The sequence below is a fragment of the Saimiri boliviensis genome, chromosome 12 (assembly GCF_048565385.1).
Source record: "Saimiri boliviensis isolate mSaiBol1 chromosome 12, mSaiBol1.pri, whole genome shotgun sequence".
Classification (NCBI taxonomy): Eukaryota; Metazoa; Chordata; class Mammalia; order Primates; family Cebidae; genus Saimiri; species Saimiri boliviensis.
Genome location: NC_133460.1, coordinates 91,349,606 through 91,370,058, shown reverse-complemented (window position 1 = coordinate 91,370,058; position 20,453 = coordinate 91,349,606). Strand labels below are relative to the sequence as shown.

The following is a 20,453-nucleotide window of genomic DNA, read 5'->3' as shown; positions in this document are numbered from 1 at the left end:
ATTCTCTTTGTAGCAATGTGAATGGCAGTTCGTTCTTGATTTGGCTCTTTATAAGTCTGTTATTGGTGTATAGGAATGCTTGTGATTTTTACACATTGATTTTGTATCCTGAGACTTTGCTGAAGTTGCTTATCAGTTTAAGGAGATTTTGGGCTGAGAAGATGGGGTCTTCTAAATATACAATCATGTCGTCTGCAAATAGAGACAATTTGACTTCCTTCTTTCCTAATTGAATACCCTTTATTTCTTTTTCTTGCCTGATTTCTCTGGCTAAAACTTCCAATACTATATTGAATAGGAGTGGTGACAGAGCACATCCTTGTCTAGTGCCAGATTTCAAAGGGAATGGTTCCAGATTTTGCCCATTCAGTTTGATATTGGCTGTGGGTTTGTCATAAATAGCTTTTATTATTTTGAGATACATTCCATGGATACACAGTTTATTGAGAGTTTTTAGCATAAAGTGCTGTTGAATTTTGTCAAAGGCCTTCTCTGCATCTATTGAGATAATCATGTGGTTTTTGTCTTTGGTTCTATTTATGTGATGCATTATGTTTATAGACTTGAGTATGTTGAACCAGCCTTGCATTCCTGGGATAAAGCCTACTTGATCATGATGAATAAGCTTTTTAATTTGCTATTGCATTCTGTTTGCCAGTATTTTATTGAAGATTTTTTGTGTCGATGTTCATCATGGATATTGGCCTGAAGTTTTCTTTTTTTAGTTGTCTCTCTGCCCGGTATTGGTCTCATAAAATGAGTTGGGGAGGATTCCCTCTTTTTGGATTGTTTGGAATAGTTTCAGAAGGAATGGTACCAGCTCTTCTTTGTATGTCTGGTAGAATTTGGCTGTAAACCTCTCTGGACCTGAGCTTTTTTCAGTTGGTAGGCTATTAATTGCTGCCTCAACTTCAGCCCTTGTTATTGGTCTATTCAGGGTTTCAACTTCTTCCTGGGTTAGTTTTGGGAGAGTGCAAGTATCCAGGAATTTATCCATTTCTTCCAGATTTACTGGTTTATGTGCATAGAGTTGTTTGTAGTAATCTCTGATGTTAGTTTGTATTTCAGTGGAATTGGTGGCGATATCCCCTTTATCGTTTTTTATTGCTTCTATTTGATTCGTCTCTCTTTTCTTTTTTATTAGTCTGGCTAGTGGTCTATTTGTTGATCTTTTCAAAAAGCAGCTCCTGAATTTGTTGATTTTTTTAAAGGGTTTTTTTTTGTGTGTGTGTCTCTATCTCCTTCAGTTCTGCTCTGATCTTAGTTTTTTCTTGTCTTCTGCTAGGTTTTGAGTTTGTATGATCTTGCTCCTCTATCTCTTTTAATTTTGATGATAAGGTATTGATTTTAGACCTTTCATTGCTCCTCATGTGGGCATTTATTGCTATGAATTTCCCTCTAGACACTGCTTTAAATGTGTCCCAGAGATTCTGGTATGTTGTGTCTTCATTCTCGTTGGTTTCAAAGAACATCTTTATTTCTGCCTTCATTTCATTGTTTATCCAGTAGACATTCAGGAGCCAGTTGTTCATTTTCCATGAAGTTGTGCAGTTTTGAGTTTGTTTCTTAATCCTGAGTTCTAATTTGATTGCATTGTGGTCTGAGAGACTGTTGTGATTTCCATTCTTTTGCATTTGCTGAGGAGTGATTTACTCCCAATTATGTGGTCGATTTTAGAGACATGCAATGTGGTGCTGAGAAGAATGTATATTCTTTGGATTTGGGGTTGAGAGTTCTATAAATGTGTATTAAGTTCGCTTGGTCCATATCTGCGTTCAAGTCCTGGATTTCCTTGTTGATTTCTGTCTCATTGATCTGTCCAGTGTTGACAGTGGAGTGTTAAAGTCTCCCATTATTATTGTGCAGGAGTCTAAGTCTCTTTGTAGGTCATTAAGGACTTGCTTTGTGTATCTGGGTGCTCCTGTATTGGGTGCATATATATTTAGGATAGTTCATTCTTCTTGTTGTATTGATCCTTTTACCATTATGTAATGCCCTTCTTTGCCTCTTTTGATAAAATGGCTTAAAGTCCATTTTATCAGAGACTAGGATTGCCACCCCTGCTTTTTTTTTTTTCTCTCCATTAGCTTGGTAAATCTTCTTCCATCCCTTTGAGTCTATATGTGTCTTTGCACATGAAATGGGTCTCTTGGATACAGCACACTGATGGTTCTTGGCTTTTTAACCAGTTTGCCAGTCTGTGTCTTTTGATTGGGGCGTTCAGTCTGTTTACATTTAAGGTTAATATTGTTATGTGTGTATTTGATCCTGCCATTTTATTACTGGTTGGTTGTTTTGCTCTTTGGTTGGCACAATATGTTCATTGCCTTGTTGGTCTTTACCATTTGGTTCTTTTTTGTAGTGGCTGGTACTGTTTTTCCTTTCTGTGTTTAGTGCTTCCCTTAGGAGCTCTTGTAGGGCAGGTCTGGTAGTGACAAAATCTCTTAGCAATTGCTTGTCAATAAAGGATTTTATTTCTCCATCACTTATAAAGCTTAGTTTGGCTGGATGTGAAATTCTGGGTTGAAAGTTCTTTTCTTTAAGGGTGTTGAATATGGCCCCCACTCTCTTCTGGCTTGTAGGGTTTCTGCTGAGAGGTCCACTATTAGTCTGATGTGCTTCCCTTTGTGAGTGACCTGACCTTTCTCTCTGGCTACCCTTAGTATTTTTTCCTTCGTTTCAGCCCTGGTGAATCTGACAATTATGTGCCTTGGGGTTGCTCTTGTAGAGAAGTATAGTTGTGGTGTTCCCTATATTTCCTGTATTTGAATGTTGGCCTGCCTTCAGCGTTGGGGGAGTGCTTCTGGATAATATCCTGAAGAGTGTTTTCCAGCTTGGATTCACTCTCCCCATCATCTTCTGGTGCACCGATGAAGCGTAGATTAGGTCTTTTCACATAATCCCATATTTCTTGAAGACTTTGTTTATTCTTTCACTCTTTGTTCTCTTTTCTTGCCTTCTCCTTTTGTTTCATTGAGTTGATCTTCAATCTCTGATATCCTTTCTTCTGCTTGATCTATTCAGCTATTGAAACTTGTGTATGCTTCACAAAGTTCTTGTGAAGAACTTACTGTGTTTTTCAGCTCCATCAAGTCATTTATGTTCTTCTCTAAGCTGGTTATTCTAGTTAGCATTTCGTCTAACCTTTTTTCAAGGTTTTAGTTTCTTTGCATTGGGTTAGAAAATGTTCCTTGCCTGCTTCTGCCAATTCGTCAAATTCATTCTCCATCCATCTTTGTTCCCTTGCTGGTGAGGAGTTGTGATCTCGTGGTGGCGTTCTGGTTTCTGATGGACTCATTCTTCTTGCGTTGGTTTCTTCCCATCTGCTTGGATTTGTATAGTTTTTATCTCAGGGAGCTGCTTGAGGAGGTGGACTTTCCTTTGTCTGTCTGCAGAGGCGCTGCTGGGCTGCCACCGACTCAGTGGAGCTGCTGTCTCTTATTTACTCAGGAAAATTAGGCCGGTTTACGGCAGGGCGTGGTGGTGCAAGCCTGTAATCCCAGCACTTTGTTTGGGAAGCCGAGGCGGGTGGATCATGAGGTCAAGAGATCGAGACCATCCTGGTCAACGTGGTGAAGCTCCATCTCTACTAAAAATACAAAAAATTAGCTGGGCATGGTGGCACATGCCTGTAATCCCAGCTACTCAGGAGGCTGAGGCAGGAGAATTGCCTGAACCCAGGAGGCGGAGGTTGCGGTGAGCCGAGATCGCGCCATTGCACTCCAGCCTGGGCAACAAGAGCGAAACTCCATCTAAAAAAAAAAAAAAAAAAAAAAAAAAAAAAAAAGGAAAGAAAATTAGGCCGGCTTCTGCAGTGGCGGCTTCTCTTCCCCCGTGCCAAGCTCAATCGTTATTGTTGCCTTCTAACTGATGTTCTGGGTGTGAAACTCTAGAGTAGAGTTTTTTAGCCTGCTGGGCTTTGTGCATGGGGTGGGGGGTGGGGGGGGACATCCTGCCGTATGGGCTGTTTCCCCGTGTTCAGTTCACCTTCTTTCTGGGGGCCGGGTGGCTCCGTCTGGCTGGCTTTGGTGTCAGCCAGTGCTTCTGCCTATATCTGTACTGACAGCCCCAGCACTGGCAGACGTTGCTGTTCTGCCCTGGTCAGGCAGCTCACTGAGGCTTTTCAGCCCAGCGAAGATCTCCTGTTCTGTGGGTTGTAGAGGGATTGGGTGGAGCACTGTGTCTGAACTGAAGTCCTCAAGAACCGCTGTATCCCCTGGTCTTCAGGTCAGTTGCACGCGCCTCCTGGGTGGGGCAGTGCCGCGCCTTGCCTTACCTTGCCCTGTTTGGTTTATACCCACTGTCCAACCAGACCCACAAAATGATCCTGGTACCTCGTTTGGAATCATGGAGGCCACTCGGCTTCTGTCTCTCTCTCGCTGGGGGCTGCTTTCCAGAGCTGCCTCTCATTTGGCCATCTTGGGATCCCTCGGCCTTATATTTTAGAGATACATATTGTGTGAGTTTTGTTTTAACATGTTAAAAAGCAGATAAGTATTGATAATTTTTGGAGATGTGTTAATGAGCACATGGGAATTAATCACATTATTTTTCTTTATTCACTCATATTTGACAATTCTGATAATAATAAGTTATAAAGAAACTGGTGTGGTGGCAAAGGTCTATAGTCCCTGCTACTCATGATGCTGAAATGGAAGGTTTATTTGAGTCCAGGAGTTTGAAACCAGCCTGGGCAACATAGAGAGACCCCCATATCTTAAAAAAAGAGAGCAAGAAAGAGAAAGGGAAGGAAGAAGGGGAGGTAAGGCGGTCGGATCCTTACCAGTCAGCCAGTTCTGCTTGACAAAGCCCCGTCTCCTTTCTCGTGCCAGCTACAGTACAGAGAATCCACTTGAGGGGGTGAGACTTCCATTTATGTACTCTGTATTTGAAATTTTAAATATGTTTAATTTTTTAAAAAAGATTATCAAATTAATAAATACTACTCTTTTCAAGGAGGGAAAAGATACAGAAAAGGATTGTAACAATTTCTGTTTCTGATGTTAGGGATTCCTAGAACCTTTGAATAAAGGAATAAGCTATCATTTGTTTGAATGATAACACAACATCCAAGAAAACACAAAGAACAGCTTTACAGCAATGGGTCAGTGAGGTCTTAGCATAGCACCGTGGGGAAGAAACTGAAAAGGGCTGATAAAATAACTAAACTTAGTGGGGAAGGAATGTCAAAGACAGGAGTTTTATTACTTGCAGGTACCAACATGTTTAGACATTGTAAAGGGCATCGGAAACTCCACAAGTTAATTTAAGAACTGATTTCTTTTTCACCAACTCAATCAATCAAGAAATTTATGTTAGTCTGTCTTTGGTATTGATGATAGGAGGCTGAAACAGAGGGATCAAATTGTTCCAGATGCTACTTAATCATAGACTAAGGCCGAATGATGCCCATGACCCCTCACTCTTCAGTTCACTGAGATCTTATAAATCCGGACTAATATCAAATAAAACATCAGAGATGATTAAGTGATCTTATATTCAAAGGGGAAATACCATCTATGCCATCTAAAGTTAGAATTGTAATGTTACTTAAAATGTGACTTAGCAATAACTGTCCAGATACATACATGTTCGTCAGTGCATTTGTTGTTACGTTTAGTAGTCACAAAATTACAACACTACCTTCTAGGACTCCACATTCACTCTCAGGGGCTTGTTCGCTTCTGTGGGTGTTACACGATATACACGATAGCATCTGACCCCAAATGATTTTTCTTAAGTTGCCACATCCCCTGGTTTTGCCTGTTCCATTTAAACATTTTGCAGAAAACATCAGTATTGGTGAGCAAGCTGGCGTAAACAGAACATATGATAAATACCAGTCATCAGCAGGTATGGTAAATGTCCTGCTCTCATAAGTAAGGTGGTGGAGTGGATTCCCAAATAGGGCCTTACATGCTGAAGTCAAGGGAATGGTTGTCAATAATAACCCCACCGATCAGCATGTTGTCTAAACTACAGGTTTTGTGTTAGGAACACAAAGACCCTTAGCTGGAACAAGGGCCTGAAATCGTCTACAAAGAAGGCCTCACACCACTGAATTCCCATTTGCAATGTTTGTAGCCAACTCAAGAGCTGGCAAGAGGTAAAATGCAGGTGAACTTGGAAAAGAAACTCTGCTTTCCTTAATGTCACTCCAGCCCCTCACCCCAGGTGTCATTTGGCTATGTGTTCATTCAGTGGTACTTTATAAGCAGATTTGGTATATAATATCATAGCCACTAATAATATTGCCACTATACATTTAGATTTTTACTTTAAAATATTTAGTTACAGAACAAATATGTATGTTTTATATGTTTCAAAGCCAATTTACAACATCACCCAAGTCCCTACCCCCTTTCCCTACACAACTGTGATCTGTATGATATGCAGGCTTCTAATCACTTTTCTTTGCATTTGCTAGCAAATACTTGTGCCAAGAGAAAACAAACAAATTTGGGAGGTTGTTTTTAGATGTGATTTCCTACTAGATATATTGTTTTTCTTCTTGCCTTTTTCATGCAAATATATGTCTTTAACATCTTTCTAAGTCAGAATATATAAGGGTACCTTCTCATTTTTTTCATTCCATAGTATTACGTATCATTATAGTACTATCTGTCTTCCTTCCTCTATGGGTGTTTGGGTTATTTTGTTTTTTTCTCCCACTGTAAATAATGCTGCAGTTGCTGCAGTTAATATTCTCATCCCATGATACTTGTTATACAAATAGTACAAAGATAATTAAGTCTCTTTTGGCAGTTGGAGGTGTTTCTGCTAGCTCGTAATGCAAATTCCACTCAGCCGACTCTAACTTCTCAGACCTGAGTATTAGGCATTGCCACGTCTCTCCCTTGTAAGGGTTAAAACAGGCTGCCAGTGAATCCCACAAATTAGAGATTCATTTGTATTAACTGCCATCTTCCTTTAAAGTTCAAATGCCAGTAGATTCTGTAAAGGAAAGCTGAGGGGAAGGGAAAGTAGGATTTAGCCAAATTAATAAGGTGAGGAAAGTCATTTCATGCAAAAAGAACAAGAGATGACCCTGGGGAAGGGTCACAATGGTAGCTTTCTCAAGGACAAGCCCGGATGCCAATGCTTGCCTGCTGATAGAGTTAAGCAGCCACTGTGAACCCTGTCTCCAATGCCAAATATAAGCCATCCATGGTCACCTCATGCTCAGTTAGTGCAGAATCTGTATTAGCCTCAGGGCTGGCATGAAGCACAAAGGAATTGCAAGTGTAGTGTTGGCCATTTATAAGCACTTTCATAAATGTTGCTCCCTGGCCACCTGACTTGTCTCACCCTTTTCTTACAGCATAGCACATGGTACAGACAGCAGTGGGAAAGTGAATTGAGTAGGGTGAACGACCAAACCTCCCAGCATCACCTTTCTGAGACTTCACTTGGAAGCGTGCAGGAACACTTTGCTTTTTTTAAAAAAAAAAGTTCTTAAATACCTCACTTTATCAATGTCCATGGTTACTTTCACTGTCAGCTTATCACCCTGTGTGTATAGTAGTGTTCTCAGGTTTACCTGCTTCTCCATGATGGAAAAATCCTGGCATCCGTTATTATTGTACCCAACAGAAATGCTATTTTGATGAGATGCCTAAACATTTATCAGCTTCACTATGTAGAAGTGAATGGTTGCACAATTTTTGCTTGAGTTGTTGGCTGGGACGTAGAAAGGATGGATGGAATAAGAAGTGAACAAGGTGCAGTATATCCCTCCAGGTGGCTGTAACCACCACTCTGGCTCCTTGTTCCAGTGGCATCAGGGTTTCTCATATTCACACAGTATGGGGATGTTTTGTTTGGTAAAAAAGAGAGTAATTGGAATGAAACAATTAAGGATGTGCAATCTAACCTCTGCAATTTACTGTTATGTTTAGCAAGGGACTTGGTTTCTTTCAACATTAGTTCCTTAACCTATAACAATTTGCTGTTTGCCTTCAGAATATGATTAAATGTGACACTGTATGTAAAGCATGCAGCACAATGCCTAGCACATAGTCATCACCTTATAAAATGTGCGCCATCTCCAATAGTTATTGTCCGAAGGCTCTTCTAGAGTAAAGAGAAAGGAGGGAAAAAACTTAAGAATCCGCAGTCCAGACATATATTTGATGTTTAATTGTCACTGCACTACTAATATCTGGGGCATACTTAATGTAAGTCTCTGTTTTCTTATTTATAAAACAAAAGTAATAACCTACATAGACTTATAAAGTGACATAATTAGAAAGTGATGAAATCATTGTACACCAAAACATGTCTGTCCCTTTATGCCACTCAGGCCAGCTAATGTGTTTAGCTGATTACTGAATGAGTTCCTTTTGCTCAAATAAAATGAAATCAGTATTCATTGTATTTTGTTTCATGTTAGTGCTGAAATAACCCCAAATTTGTTCCTCTTTGTTTTTCTTTTGGTGTCTATAAATATCTCAGTATGCACATCCACAAGCACAAGCTTGTTTAGTTATACTTGTATGTGGTTAAATCTCATTTATACTGCTTTGGAACCAGGGAACATACTGCAAAATTTAGGCTGCTGAATTAACTAGGGCATTGCTTGTTTCATGCCAATGATTAAAGATTCTGTAAATATAAAATAAAGTGGATATTGGTTTATTCTAAGAAACCAAGATAGTCTTCTCAAGAGAAATATTTCTTCTTGCTATTAAGCTAGAGATATTTCTAGATGTGATTTAAAAATTATATATAGAAATTTCTGTCTGTAGAGTTTCTTGATAGGGTCATTAATTCCTCATGGAAGAAGGTAGAAAGACAGTTCTTACTGCTCTTCAGGGTTAGTTTCTCAATACGCAATAGGGATTTTTTTTTTTTTTTTTTTTTTTTTTTTTTTTTTTTTTTGAGGCAGAGTCTCATTCTGTTGCCCAGGCTGGAGTGCAGTGGCAGGATCTTGGCTCACTGTAACCTCTGCCTCCCAGGTTCAAGCAATTTCAATGAGTATATTTATACAATAAATATATTTCTAAAAAGATTAAGTTCAGTATATATAGTGGGTCCAAGAAAAAATACGCACATAAATTCTAGCAAAATAGTTATCTTTATACTATCAACATACATTTGGAATGTTTTAAAAGATGCTTTCTATAAATAAGTTTTGATATTTTATTTCATAGTAGAGTGACTATAGTTAGTAATATTATTTGATATATTTCAAAATAGCTAGAAGAGAGAAATTTGAATATTCTCACCAGAAAGGATAAATGTGTCAGGTGATGGATGTGATGGATTTAATCATTACACAATTTATATATGTATCAAAACATCACACTGTACCTTATAAATATGTATAATGAATATCAATTAAAAATGAAATTTGAAAACTTCCTCTCTACATAAGCCGTAAAACGTTCTGCTTACTTGCCATTTCCTGGATTTGCGATTCCCAGTGTCTTTGGGGGCTTTGGTCTTTTCCAGGTGATTCTGCTTTGGGTGCCTTGTGGGGGTTTTGATGTTTGGTCTGATCTCCTCTCAAGGATATATTTCAGTGTGCATCAAGGAGAATAGTTGGCCCTAAAAGTGGTGCATGTGTTTAAAGTCCACAGAAAGGAAATCACTTGCATTATTTACAGACTCATCGCTGCAGGGGCCTGTGTAGCTGTTTTCATAGCCAAGAACCATACAGCCTCACAGCAGACACTCAATAATTTTTTGTTGCTGCAGAGTTGACTCTTCAGAGAACCTTTCTTAAATGAGGTTTTCCATCGTTTCATGGATGTCATTGGGGTTGGGAAATGAAAAGAAAGGTGATTATCAGTGTACGTACTTGGAGACCTGCGTTCTCACATAGTGATTCTTGCCCCCTTCAATGGCACTGGCATTCACAATTCTTACCCAGGTGTTGTGGCACAGTGGCAAGAGAACACCAAACTTAGTCTAGTGTCCTAGACCTGCCAGTCATCCCCTGTGTGATGTGCGACTCTCTAAACTGTGTTTCCTTTTCCTTATGTGAAAAACAAAGGGATAATATTGGATGATCTTGGGGACCCCTTCAAGCTTTGACATTTCCATGACCAGTTGAAAGGATTCAGTATTAGAATTCCTTGGACTGCAAGTGCTCAAAAGATAGAAAGCAAATTCATATAACTTAGTCGTACAACTGGTGCACCCAGATAGTGGATTCTGTGAGCCATTCTCAATCAATATGATTCTTGATATTAAGTGATTTAGTGAAGTGTGTGTGGCCATATGTCCCATTTCATTAAGCTCATGTCCAAAATGAAGTTATAATCCTAATACTATTAAAATTAAATGACGTGTGCTTCCATCCTGTTTAATGCAAGAGAAGCTTTCTTCTACCCAGTCTTCTGTCTTATCCCTGTCCCCCAATCCCTAGTTCTCTTTACTCAGTGGAGGGAAATAATCCAAAGAGCTGTTGCCTTGAAGAGAAAAACTTGGAAAACCTGTTTAGCCAGCCATGGAGCTCTCTTCTTCCTGATTGCTGATGCCATGGTTACTACGTAGAGATTATTGTTGGTATGTGGAAACACTGCCACCCCTGAGCATACCTTGTCACATGGGATCCCAGTTAAAGAATAATGGCCATTTCTGGGCTGCCTGTGTCTACTGATGAAGAGTCACAATGGTTAATGTACAGCCACCAATGAGGTCTGGCAGCCTCAAGTCTGGTGTAATCTCTATTCACTGGAGATCAGGAAATCTAGGCTACCACCACGACTACTTTTTCAGAAGCAGTTTCTCTAGATGCAAGGGTAGAAGAATCTCTCTCTACCCTAATTGTTAAGCCATGCCATTGTAGCCCTGTATCTTCATGTTGGAGATCTATAGTTACGTAGCCCTTTTAGTTTATACACATGGGCCAGGTGCGGTGGCTCACACCTGCAGTCCCAGCACTTTGGAAGGCCAAGGCGGGCGGATCATGAAGTCAGGAGTTTGAGACCAGCCTGACCAATATGGTGAAATCCCATCTCTACTAAAAAGATACAAAAATAGCTGGGTGTGGTGGCACATGCCTGTATTCCCAGTCACTCAGGAGGCTGAGGCAGGAGAATTGCTTGAACCCGGGAGATGGAGGTTGCAGTGAGCCAAGATTGTGCCATTGCACTCCAGCCTAGGCGACAGGATGAGACTCCGTTTCAAAACAACAACAACAACAAAAACCACATGTGAACATACACATATAGCTGTGTTGTCATTGATTGCACACCTACATTGCTAAGGTGGTAGATTTGGAAGATTTTTCAGTCTTTGCCACACACTCTACCCAGAACTAGCCCCCTTCTCCATCCCCAAGTCTTCCTTCATTTCCTGCTTCATTAAGTCCAGTATCATTGTAACATGGTAGTATTTTCCCTTGAAAGCAAATGCACATAGCATAAGCCAAGAAATTAAACTATTTATGTTTTGCTTATTGTGAGTGCAAATAAGGAACACTGTGGCTTAATGACAATAACACCCCTGGGGCACAAGAAGACCTAGAGTTCCAGTTTCAGCTTGGTTACACGTGATAAGTGCTGTGGCAAAAGGGAAGAGGCAGTTTCACAAAAAGCATGATTTTGAAGCTGATTTTTTAAAAGAATGAATAGAAGAAGTTTGACAGTAGGAAACAGCATCCCAGGCAGAATGAACAGCACAAGTAAAAGAAGGCATTTAGTAGACAGAATGGCCTGTCTCAGGGAGCATGTCAGGCCATGGAATGAGCTGATGCTAGAAAAATGCATCGAGGTCAGGTTGTGGATCTGTACTTTAAACCTGAACTTTACGCTTCAGAATAAACTCATGGGAAATTTTGAATGATTTTAAGAAAGAAATTGACATAATTGGATTCGATCTTAAGATGATCTTGGCAATAAGGTCACTTTTATTTTGGGAGGAACTTGAAATATAATAGCAAGTTAATATTTGATACATAAATACTTTTTTGTAACTTTCGATATTTTAATATTTACTAAGTTCTAAATATGCCAACCTCTGTGGTAAGCCTCTTTCAATGCGTTGCCTCATTTGATCTTCCCAAGAACTTTAGGAAAAAATTCCACAATTATCCCAAATTTATAGGCAAAGATTTGAGAGTGGATGGGTAAAATTGCTCGAATTCATAGAGTAAGAGCATGAATTTAAACTCAAACAATTTGGTTCCACAACACTGGTTTTAACCTTCAATTCAGTGGTGTTCATTTATTTTCTTGAAAAAAATACACACACACCCATACACACATACACAATGTTATACATATTTGGGATATATAACATATATATATATATATATATATGTTTTTTTTTTTTGTGTGTGTGTGTGTGTGTGTGTATGTGTAATTTCAAAAGCTTTTGAAGTACCAGTGGTTTGGGTTACATGGATAGATTGTGTAGTAATGAAGGTGAAATGTTAGTGCATCTGTCACCCAAGTAGCATGCATTGGACCCAACATGTAGTTTTTTAAAATCTCTCACCTTTCGTCCCTCATCCTTTGTGAGTCTCCAAAGTTCATTATTCTACTGTCTATGTCTTTGTGTACCCATAGCTTAGCTCCCACTTACAGGTAAGAAAATGTGGCATTTGATTTTCTATCCCTGAGTTACTTCACATAGAATGATGGCCTCCAGCTCCAACCAAGTTGCTGCAAAATACGTTATTTCATTCTTTCTTTTATGACTGAATAGTATTCCACATGGTATCTATACCACATTTTCTTTACCTGCTCATCAACTGATGGGCACTTAAATTGGTTCCATATCTTTGCAATTGTGAATTGTGCAGGTGTCTTTTTGATATAATGACTTCTTTTCCTTTTGGTAGATACCCAGTAGTGGGATTGTTGGATTAAATAGTAGAGCTAATTTTAGTTCTTTAATAAATCTCCATTCTGTTTTCCATAGACACTATGCTACTTTGTACTAATTTACATTCCTGCTAACCATATATAAGCATTCCATTTTCACCACATCCACATCAACATCTATTGTTTTTTGACTTTTTAAATGTCAGTAGTCTTTGACCTTGGCTGCAAACTAGCGTCACCAGGAACTTAAAAACAAACTGATCCTCATGATTCTCAATTAAATTAACATTTCTGGTTACAGAGCCTGGATATTCATCTATTTTAAAAGGATCCCCCGCTGATACTAAAGGGTAGACAAGGTTGAGATCTTCTAAACTAGAATATACTGCCACCTCAGCATATACTGAATACTCATAAACATCTGTATTTGGCCGTCACCACCTCAAAATGTCAAAAAAAAAAAACCTACTAAATTGAAAAGTCACAGATTACAAAGACTTTTAATGCTTTCGTCCAGTTTTACTTTCACAAAGAAAAATATAGCCTTCATCTTTTTTAAGACTTCCAGGTAGCACAGAAGCAAAATCAAAGAGGCTAGGGGCAAAAAGGAAAACATGACAGAGGTATATCAAGATAGGAGGGAAGAGAATAGCTGAAATTGGGGTGGAGTAATAAGCTCCTATCTACTGATGAGCCATCAGTAATATCAAAGGCACATTTGCTGAATGTTTCCTTTTCAGTAATTGTACAAAGACTCCCTTGTCATTACAAAGCACTTTTCTTCTTGGCAGATTGAAAAATGCTTTACCAACTAAATGCATCCCAGTCATATTCAGAGCGCAGGTCCAACATAATCATAAGTTGCCTTGTTATTACGGAGGTAGCAGCCCCATTTAATGACATATTAAATGCATTATTCATTTATGTAACTCAGACCCGGGGACAGCTGCCGGGATGAAAATAGAACCATTCTGTAATGCAAAAAGCAGGTGTGTGCTTACTTGAGTAAATGAACTCTGTATTACGGCACAATTTTCTTCTAAATTTCAGGGACAGGTCTGGTAGGCTAATGTGATGCCATTTTCATACAGGAAATAAAATGGTTTCAGAATGGTTTTTAATGAGCATTTAAAAAAATTACCAACAGTCTTCTCTGTGGCAGAGTCCCAGGGGGATAGATTCGTGCTTTGGATTTAAGCAGAACTCTTGTTATTGCAGGATTCAGGAAAGTGTAAGGTAATGATTGATCAGAACAGTGACAAACAGAAGAATGTTCTCTCGCTGATGATGCTAGTGGTGATGGTGAGCCAGTGCTTCTCTAGCTGCTCACCAAGAGAGAGTCACAGATGTGCTTGGATGCTGAATGATTAAAAGTCATAACATGACTCCAGTTTGCATAGAGCCTCCCTTCTGAAACGTGTAGGCAGTCTGTGATGCATGGTAAAACAAACTGAGATGCCACAATTAACCTGGAAGACATCACTGGTCATTTTTCTTGTTACATTGCTGATACCAGGATGCTATCATTCTCCAGTGCCTGCATTTTGTTTTTTTATTTTCTTCTTTCTCTCACCTGCCTTTATTTTCTCTTTTAATATACATACACTCATAAGCAAAGGATTTCTTAAAAATTATCAGATGAGGTTGGGTGTGGTAGCTCATGTCTTTAATCCCAGCACTTTGGGAAGCTGAGGTGGGCGGATTACTTGAAGCCAGGAGTTTGAGACCAGCCTGGCCACCATGGGGAAATGTCATATCTACTAAAAATACAAAAATTAGCCATTCGTGGTAGCACATGCCTGTAATCCCAGCTACTTAGGTGGCTGAGGCAAGAGAATTGCTTGAACCCACGAGGTGGAAGCTATAGTAAGCCAAGATAAAGCTGCAGTGAGCCAGGTAAAGCCTGGGTAACAGAGCGAGACTGTCTCAATAAAACAAAAAATCAGATGGAATGATGTTCAAATTCCTTAGGCGTAACAGTGATCAACTATAATGGGCAGTGATCTTATTTCTGGAGCAGAGTTTTGGAGACCCCTCATGGGCTTAAGTGTTAACCCATAGGTTGCTAAATTGTGAGAAGCAAGCATTCTAAGGACAGGAATCAGCATAGCTGGGTTCGTGAGTGAGATACTTGGAGGGTTTGGGGATGTAATAAACAGTTGCTATGCAGATAGTTTCACATTTAAACTGGTCTAGTTACCAGTATGGACCTTCTGATTATCAGCCTTATATATCTGAAGCACAAGGACGCCCTCAAGGAGCTTGAAGTTCACACAGTCACACCAGGAAGAAAATCATACAAGGTATGAAGAATTTCTATCAAGTAAATCGTAAGGAGTCCTTTAAGGATTTAGAGGAGGGATAATCTTATTTCATTTAAAGCCGCAATACAGTGCAGTATTAAAGAGAAGGTGTGTTCTAGAGACAAATTGTCTCGGGTCCTGGCTGTTTGATCTTGAGAAAACTAGTTGGCACCTAGGAATCGCAATTCCTCCATCTGTTTATTGGGAATCATTACAGCATCTTCCTTATTATGGATATTTTTGAAGATAAATGAGTTAATGTATGTAAAGAACTTAGCACAATAATTAGGACATAGTAAGCACTCTCTATGAAATTCCTGCCATTTTACTATTATATTCAGGGAAACTATGTTAGAGAAGACAGGAAGTAAGCAGTACCTTAAAGGGTGGGTAAATTTTAGGCAGCTGATAGGGCATACAGGGGGACATTGAAGCAGAAAGAGAGAGAATAAACAGAAGTACTCTCAAGAGGATTAAAAAGAGAATGGACATGGGCTTATGAGGAAGAATAAATCCAGGAGAATAGAATAAAACTAGCTAGTGGAGGCTGGGTGTGGTGGCTCACACCTGTAATCCCAGCACTTTGGGAAGCCGAGGCAGGTGGATCACCTGAGGTTGGGAGTTTGGGGTCAGCCTGACCAACATGGAGAAACCCTGTCTCTACTAAAAATACAAAATTAGCTGGGCGTGGTGGCTCGTGCCTATAATCCCAGCTACTCAGGAGCCTGAGGCAGGAGAATCACTTCAACCCAGGAGGCAGAGGTTGTGGTGAGCTGAGATCGTACCATTGTACTCCAGCCTGGGCAATGAGTGAAACTCCATCTAAAAAAAAAAAAAAAAAAGAGGGCTTTATGCCCAGGATTACAGAATTTACAACTTATCCTAAGGTCATATGAAGTCCATGAAGGTTTTGAACAGAGAAGAGAAATAGCAATAATATTAAACAGAAATAATCAGTAATATTTTGTGAGCACTTGCTAAGTATTAGAATACTTTTGAGTACTCTGTGTACATTAACCCATTTAATTCTTACATTTAACATATGAAATGAATTAAGCATTAATAATTGACATTGTAGTGACCCATAGTCTTCAAAGCACTTTTCTAGACAGGGTCTCCTTTGACTTTTTTGCAGAGGAAAGGGCATTCGCTAGACTTAAATGCATTGGAAAACTATGTCAGTTTTGTAAATAAAGGTTTTCTGGAATTCAGGTGCATACATTCTTTTATGTGTTGTCTGTGTTCACCTTCATAAAATAAGTGCACAGTTAAGTAGTTGTGACAAAGTCTACATAGCGTGCAAAACTGAAACATTTACTGTCTGGCTCTTGATACAAACATTTTTCTGACCTCTAGTCTAGAAGAGTGGAAAGTAAGCTTTGATTGCTTCCCATTTGGATTCTACCACTAACTCTAGGCAAGTAAACTTGGGAAATCAAATATATACATATATAAGGTGGTTGATCCAGACCCAACAGTATAAAATGATAATGGCTAGATAACACTGAACCTCAAAAATCTTAAAGGTTGGCTGGGCACGGTGGTACATGCTTGTAATCCCAGCATGTTGGGAGACTGAGGCGGGTGGATCACAAGGTAGACATTCGAGACCAGCCTGGCCAACATGGTGAAATCATGTCTTTACTAAAAATAATTTTTAAAAATTAGCTGGGTGTGACAGCATGCGCCAGTAATCCTGGCTACTCAGGAGGCTGAGATGGGAGAATCGCTTGAACCTGGGAGGCGGAAGTTGCAGTGAGCCAAGATCGCACCACTGTACTCCAGCCTGGGCGACAGAGCAAGACTCTGTTTCAAAAAAAAAAATCTTAAAACTTTGTCATCCTAAAACTGCAAATTTTAATTTACTATGAATCTGAATAATTATATAGGTTTGATTTTGTAGAATAATTTTTTTCCTGTTAAAACTAAAAGAAAAAATTAACAAAAGAGATCAATCTACAACAGCTGAAATCTCTTTAATGTGAGGTTTGATCATTTAACCCATATAATCTCTCATGAAATATTGAGTAGAAATATCAATATTTAGCCAGTGTTTTCTGTGCTATACCATTACTGTAGCAGTCTGTATGAGATCTATGAATGTTGAGTCATATATACATCATAACCTATTCTTTCTCTGAATTATAAGTTCCTTTGCAATATTTATTACTCATTCTAGTCCTTAATTATATGGCCTTTGAATTATCTCCTAGATTAGCCATTTATGTCTCTCCAACTATCTTATAAACCTAGTGAGAGTAAGGGCTGTATCTTTTATTTCTGTGTATTTCCCACAACTCCAAAATGAAATGATTCATTAATTTAATAGATACATGAAAGTCAACTGAAATGCTACTAATAGATACAATGAGTGACCGTGATTATCTCTCTGTTGAGCACTTTATATGAATTAACGCTACTCCTCATAGTAGCATGAAAGATGGTTAGGTGCTTACTCGTGGTCCTCAGGGCTAGGCACTTTGTCTAATTTAAAAATGTGCGAATGATTCACATCATAATGAGCTGGTTTATGACTTGAGTTTTTTTCCATTTAGGTACAGGAAGGTGGTGTCCAATAATTGCACTGATGGAGTAAGGGAACAGTACACTGCCAAACCCCAGAAGTGCCCAGGGAAAGCCCCGCGGGGGCTGCGGATAGTCACAGCTGATGGAAAGCTGACAGCGGAGCAAGGACACAACGTTACTCTCATGGTGCAGTTAGAAGAGGTAGGACTGCTTCCTATCTCCCCCCTACTTTCTGGGGCCAGTGATTTTTCTTAATAGACCACAGTTTAGCTTACATATCTTTTTCAACTTTCTCAATTTTAGATGCTATTTTATAATGTTTTTATTTTACTTCTGGTTTCTTCGTTTTTGTTGTCACTTCACCTTCCCTGATTTATTTCTTTAATTACTGACATTTTGCCACAAGTTGTTCTTTACTCATACTTAATCTCTTACTTTTGGAGAATCTGTTGCATTTAACCTTGCCTTACTGGCACTTTTAGCAAAATCCATTTTCTCAGAGTACATAAATAATATTCCTGAAATAATTTAATACATATGCATACTCAGCTAATCTAAGAGATGCTAATACTTTCATCCTCTCTCAGCCTGCAGGGTTTTCTTTTCCAAGGGCAACATGATGGTCATTCATATAGCACTGAGGCCAATCTAAATATAATTGAGTGTAATTTCTTTGGCAGTGAGGAGTTTGTATTTTGTAGTGCCTCAGGAATATCATTAAAAACAAATTATTATTTGCCAGATTATGATTGTCTGAAATGTCTATTTAGATGGTGGATAAGATGAAATTTATCTTACATATTTTAGAATATATACAGGAATCTGTCATCTTGTAAATGAGGAAGATGGTCTCTAAAGGATAAATACTTAAATTAAATCATCTCAATTATTAAACCAAGCAGTCTTATCCTCAATCACATTTTCTGGGTACTTAATATATGGTTACCATTGCGTAAAACCCTGTGAGTATGAAGGGATTCTAAGGGCTAATGACACCAGGATTAAAATGTATAGCATTGACTTCAGCTTACTCTGCTGATAGTTCAGTGACCCTCAGTTTTTACCATGTATAAGAAAATCACCTGGAGAGCATGTGGAAACAGAGTTTTCTTGGCCACCTTCCTAAAGATTCTGGTTCAGTAGATTGGAGTAGGCCCCAAGAATATACATTTATAACAAGTTCACAGCTTGTGCATTGTGCATCAAGAAAAACAAAAACCGTTAAGGCTAGGGGCATAGAGAAGTTGGAGGCTCTGGAGTGCGACACGAAGGTGGAAAGATGAAGCAGTTACAATTGCTTTGTCAGGTTTGATGAAAATTTTTAGTCTTTTAGCTCTCCTAAGAAAAATAACTGAGACAATGAATTTGAAATTCCAGCTCAAATGATGTGCATGTCCCTGGTCCAAGGGCCATTTACAGAACCACTGCTATAACCCAATATGCCTTTCCTGATTATCTCCTTAATGAGTGCCTTCAATTACATCCAATAGTATTCGAAATACTAAGGTGCCCAAAAAGTCTTCAGTTGAACTAGAAAGATACAGGCCAATTTAAGCAAATTGGAGTTGCTCACATTTCACGTAAATAAACTCTTTGGGGATTTCTGTTTGAGGCTATGAGAGATTAGCGTGCAGTAAACCAAATATTCACGTATGTATTTAGAGCAAGTGAGACAGACGGAGGGAAGAAGAAAAATGAGGAGGAGGAAAAGGAGAACTAGGAGCTGAGGGAACTATGAAGAGGATTGAGATACTAAAATTCTTTTCTTTTTTTTTTTTTGAGACGGAGTTTCGTTCTTGTTACCCAGGCTGGAGTGCTGTGGCGCGATCTCGGCTCACCGCAACCTCCGCCTCCTGGGTTCAGGCAATTCTCCTGCCTCAGCCTCCTGAGTAGCTGGGATTACAGGCACGCACCACCATGCCCAGCTAATTTTTTGTATTTTTAGTAGAGACGGGGTTTCACCATGTTGACCAGGATGGTCTCGATCTCTTGACCTCGTGATCCACCCGCCTCGGCCTCCCAGAGTGCTGGGATTACAGGCTTGAGCCACCGCGCCCGGCCAATTCTTTTCTTAAGAGATGGGAAAATCACTGCAGTGAGTCCAACATTTTATGCTGTATTTTCCTTTCGAGAACTTTACCAATTCATGTGACACGCTATAGAAGAGGTTCGGATTTCAGATTTCCAGTACAAGGCCAAGTAGAAAGTGTTGGCTAAACAGGTGTTAATAGATTCACAAGGCTTGGCAGATAAAAAATGGACTTTGGGAATATTCCAAAACTGAGACTGATGAGGTTATATTCCCAGAGAGAAGGAAAGCACAGGGAAGCAGCACACATCCAGGACCTTTTACCTCCCTGAGGTATTTCATGATACTTAAGTAATACAGGAAATGAGTTTTTAAGAAGTATTACCCTTTGGGGAGATAAAAATTTGAATTCAAGACCTATCAAGGAAGAGGGCCCTGGTGAACGATCTTTAAGACTTGGTTTGTGGTACTTCTGGAAATCTCTATTGCAGGAGTAAAGGCAAACCTGAATTAGAACGGGCCCTGTGCACCCAGAAATATAATCTGAAGTCACTTTAGTCTCTGAATTGCTTAAAGTGATTCTCTTCAATTTTGAAATGATTGTTGGAAACCAAAGTAAACCTTTAGTGGAAAATAACATAAACCAGAGCTTTACCTGTTATTTTTTATATAAAATGCTGGACATTTAAAAAAAATTGAGATACGTCAAGAAACAAGACCAAGGGGGAAAACAAACCAGAAAAGAACAACAATTGCATGAAACAGTGTTTATTTAAGATATCCTTTAAAATAACAATTACTAATATGTTCATGAATGTA

At 39.1% G+C, this 20,453-nt stretch overlaps 1 protein-coding gene across 7 annotated transcripts in view; it reads left to right on the top strand.

Moving 5' to 3' along the window:
- The window catches only part of SORCS1 (sortilin related VPS10 domain containing receptor 1), a 598,052-nt gene that overhangs the window by 499,093 nt on the left and 78,506 nt on the right, over nt 1-20,453 (top strand). For all 7 annotated transcript variants that reach the window (XM_074382853.1, XM_039465320.2, XM_039465322.2 and 4 more), the window contains exon 18: nt 17,635-17,806. In XM_074382853.1, coding sequence (XP_074238954.1) covers nt 17,635-17,806 — 172 coding nt within the window. The remainder of the gene's footprint in view (nt 1-17,634; nt 17,807-20,453) is intronic.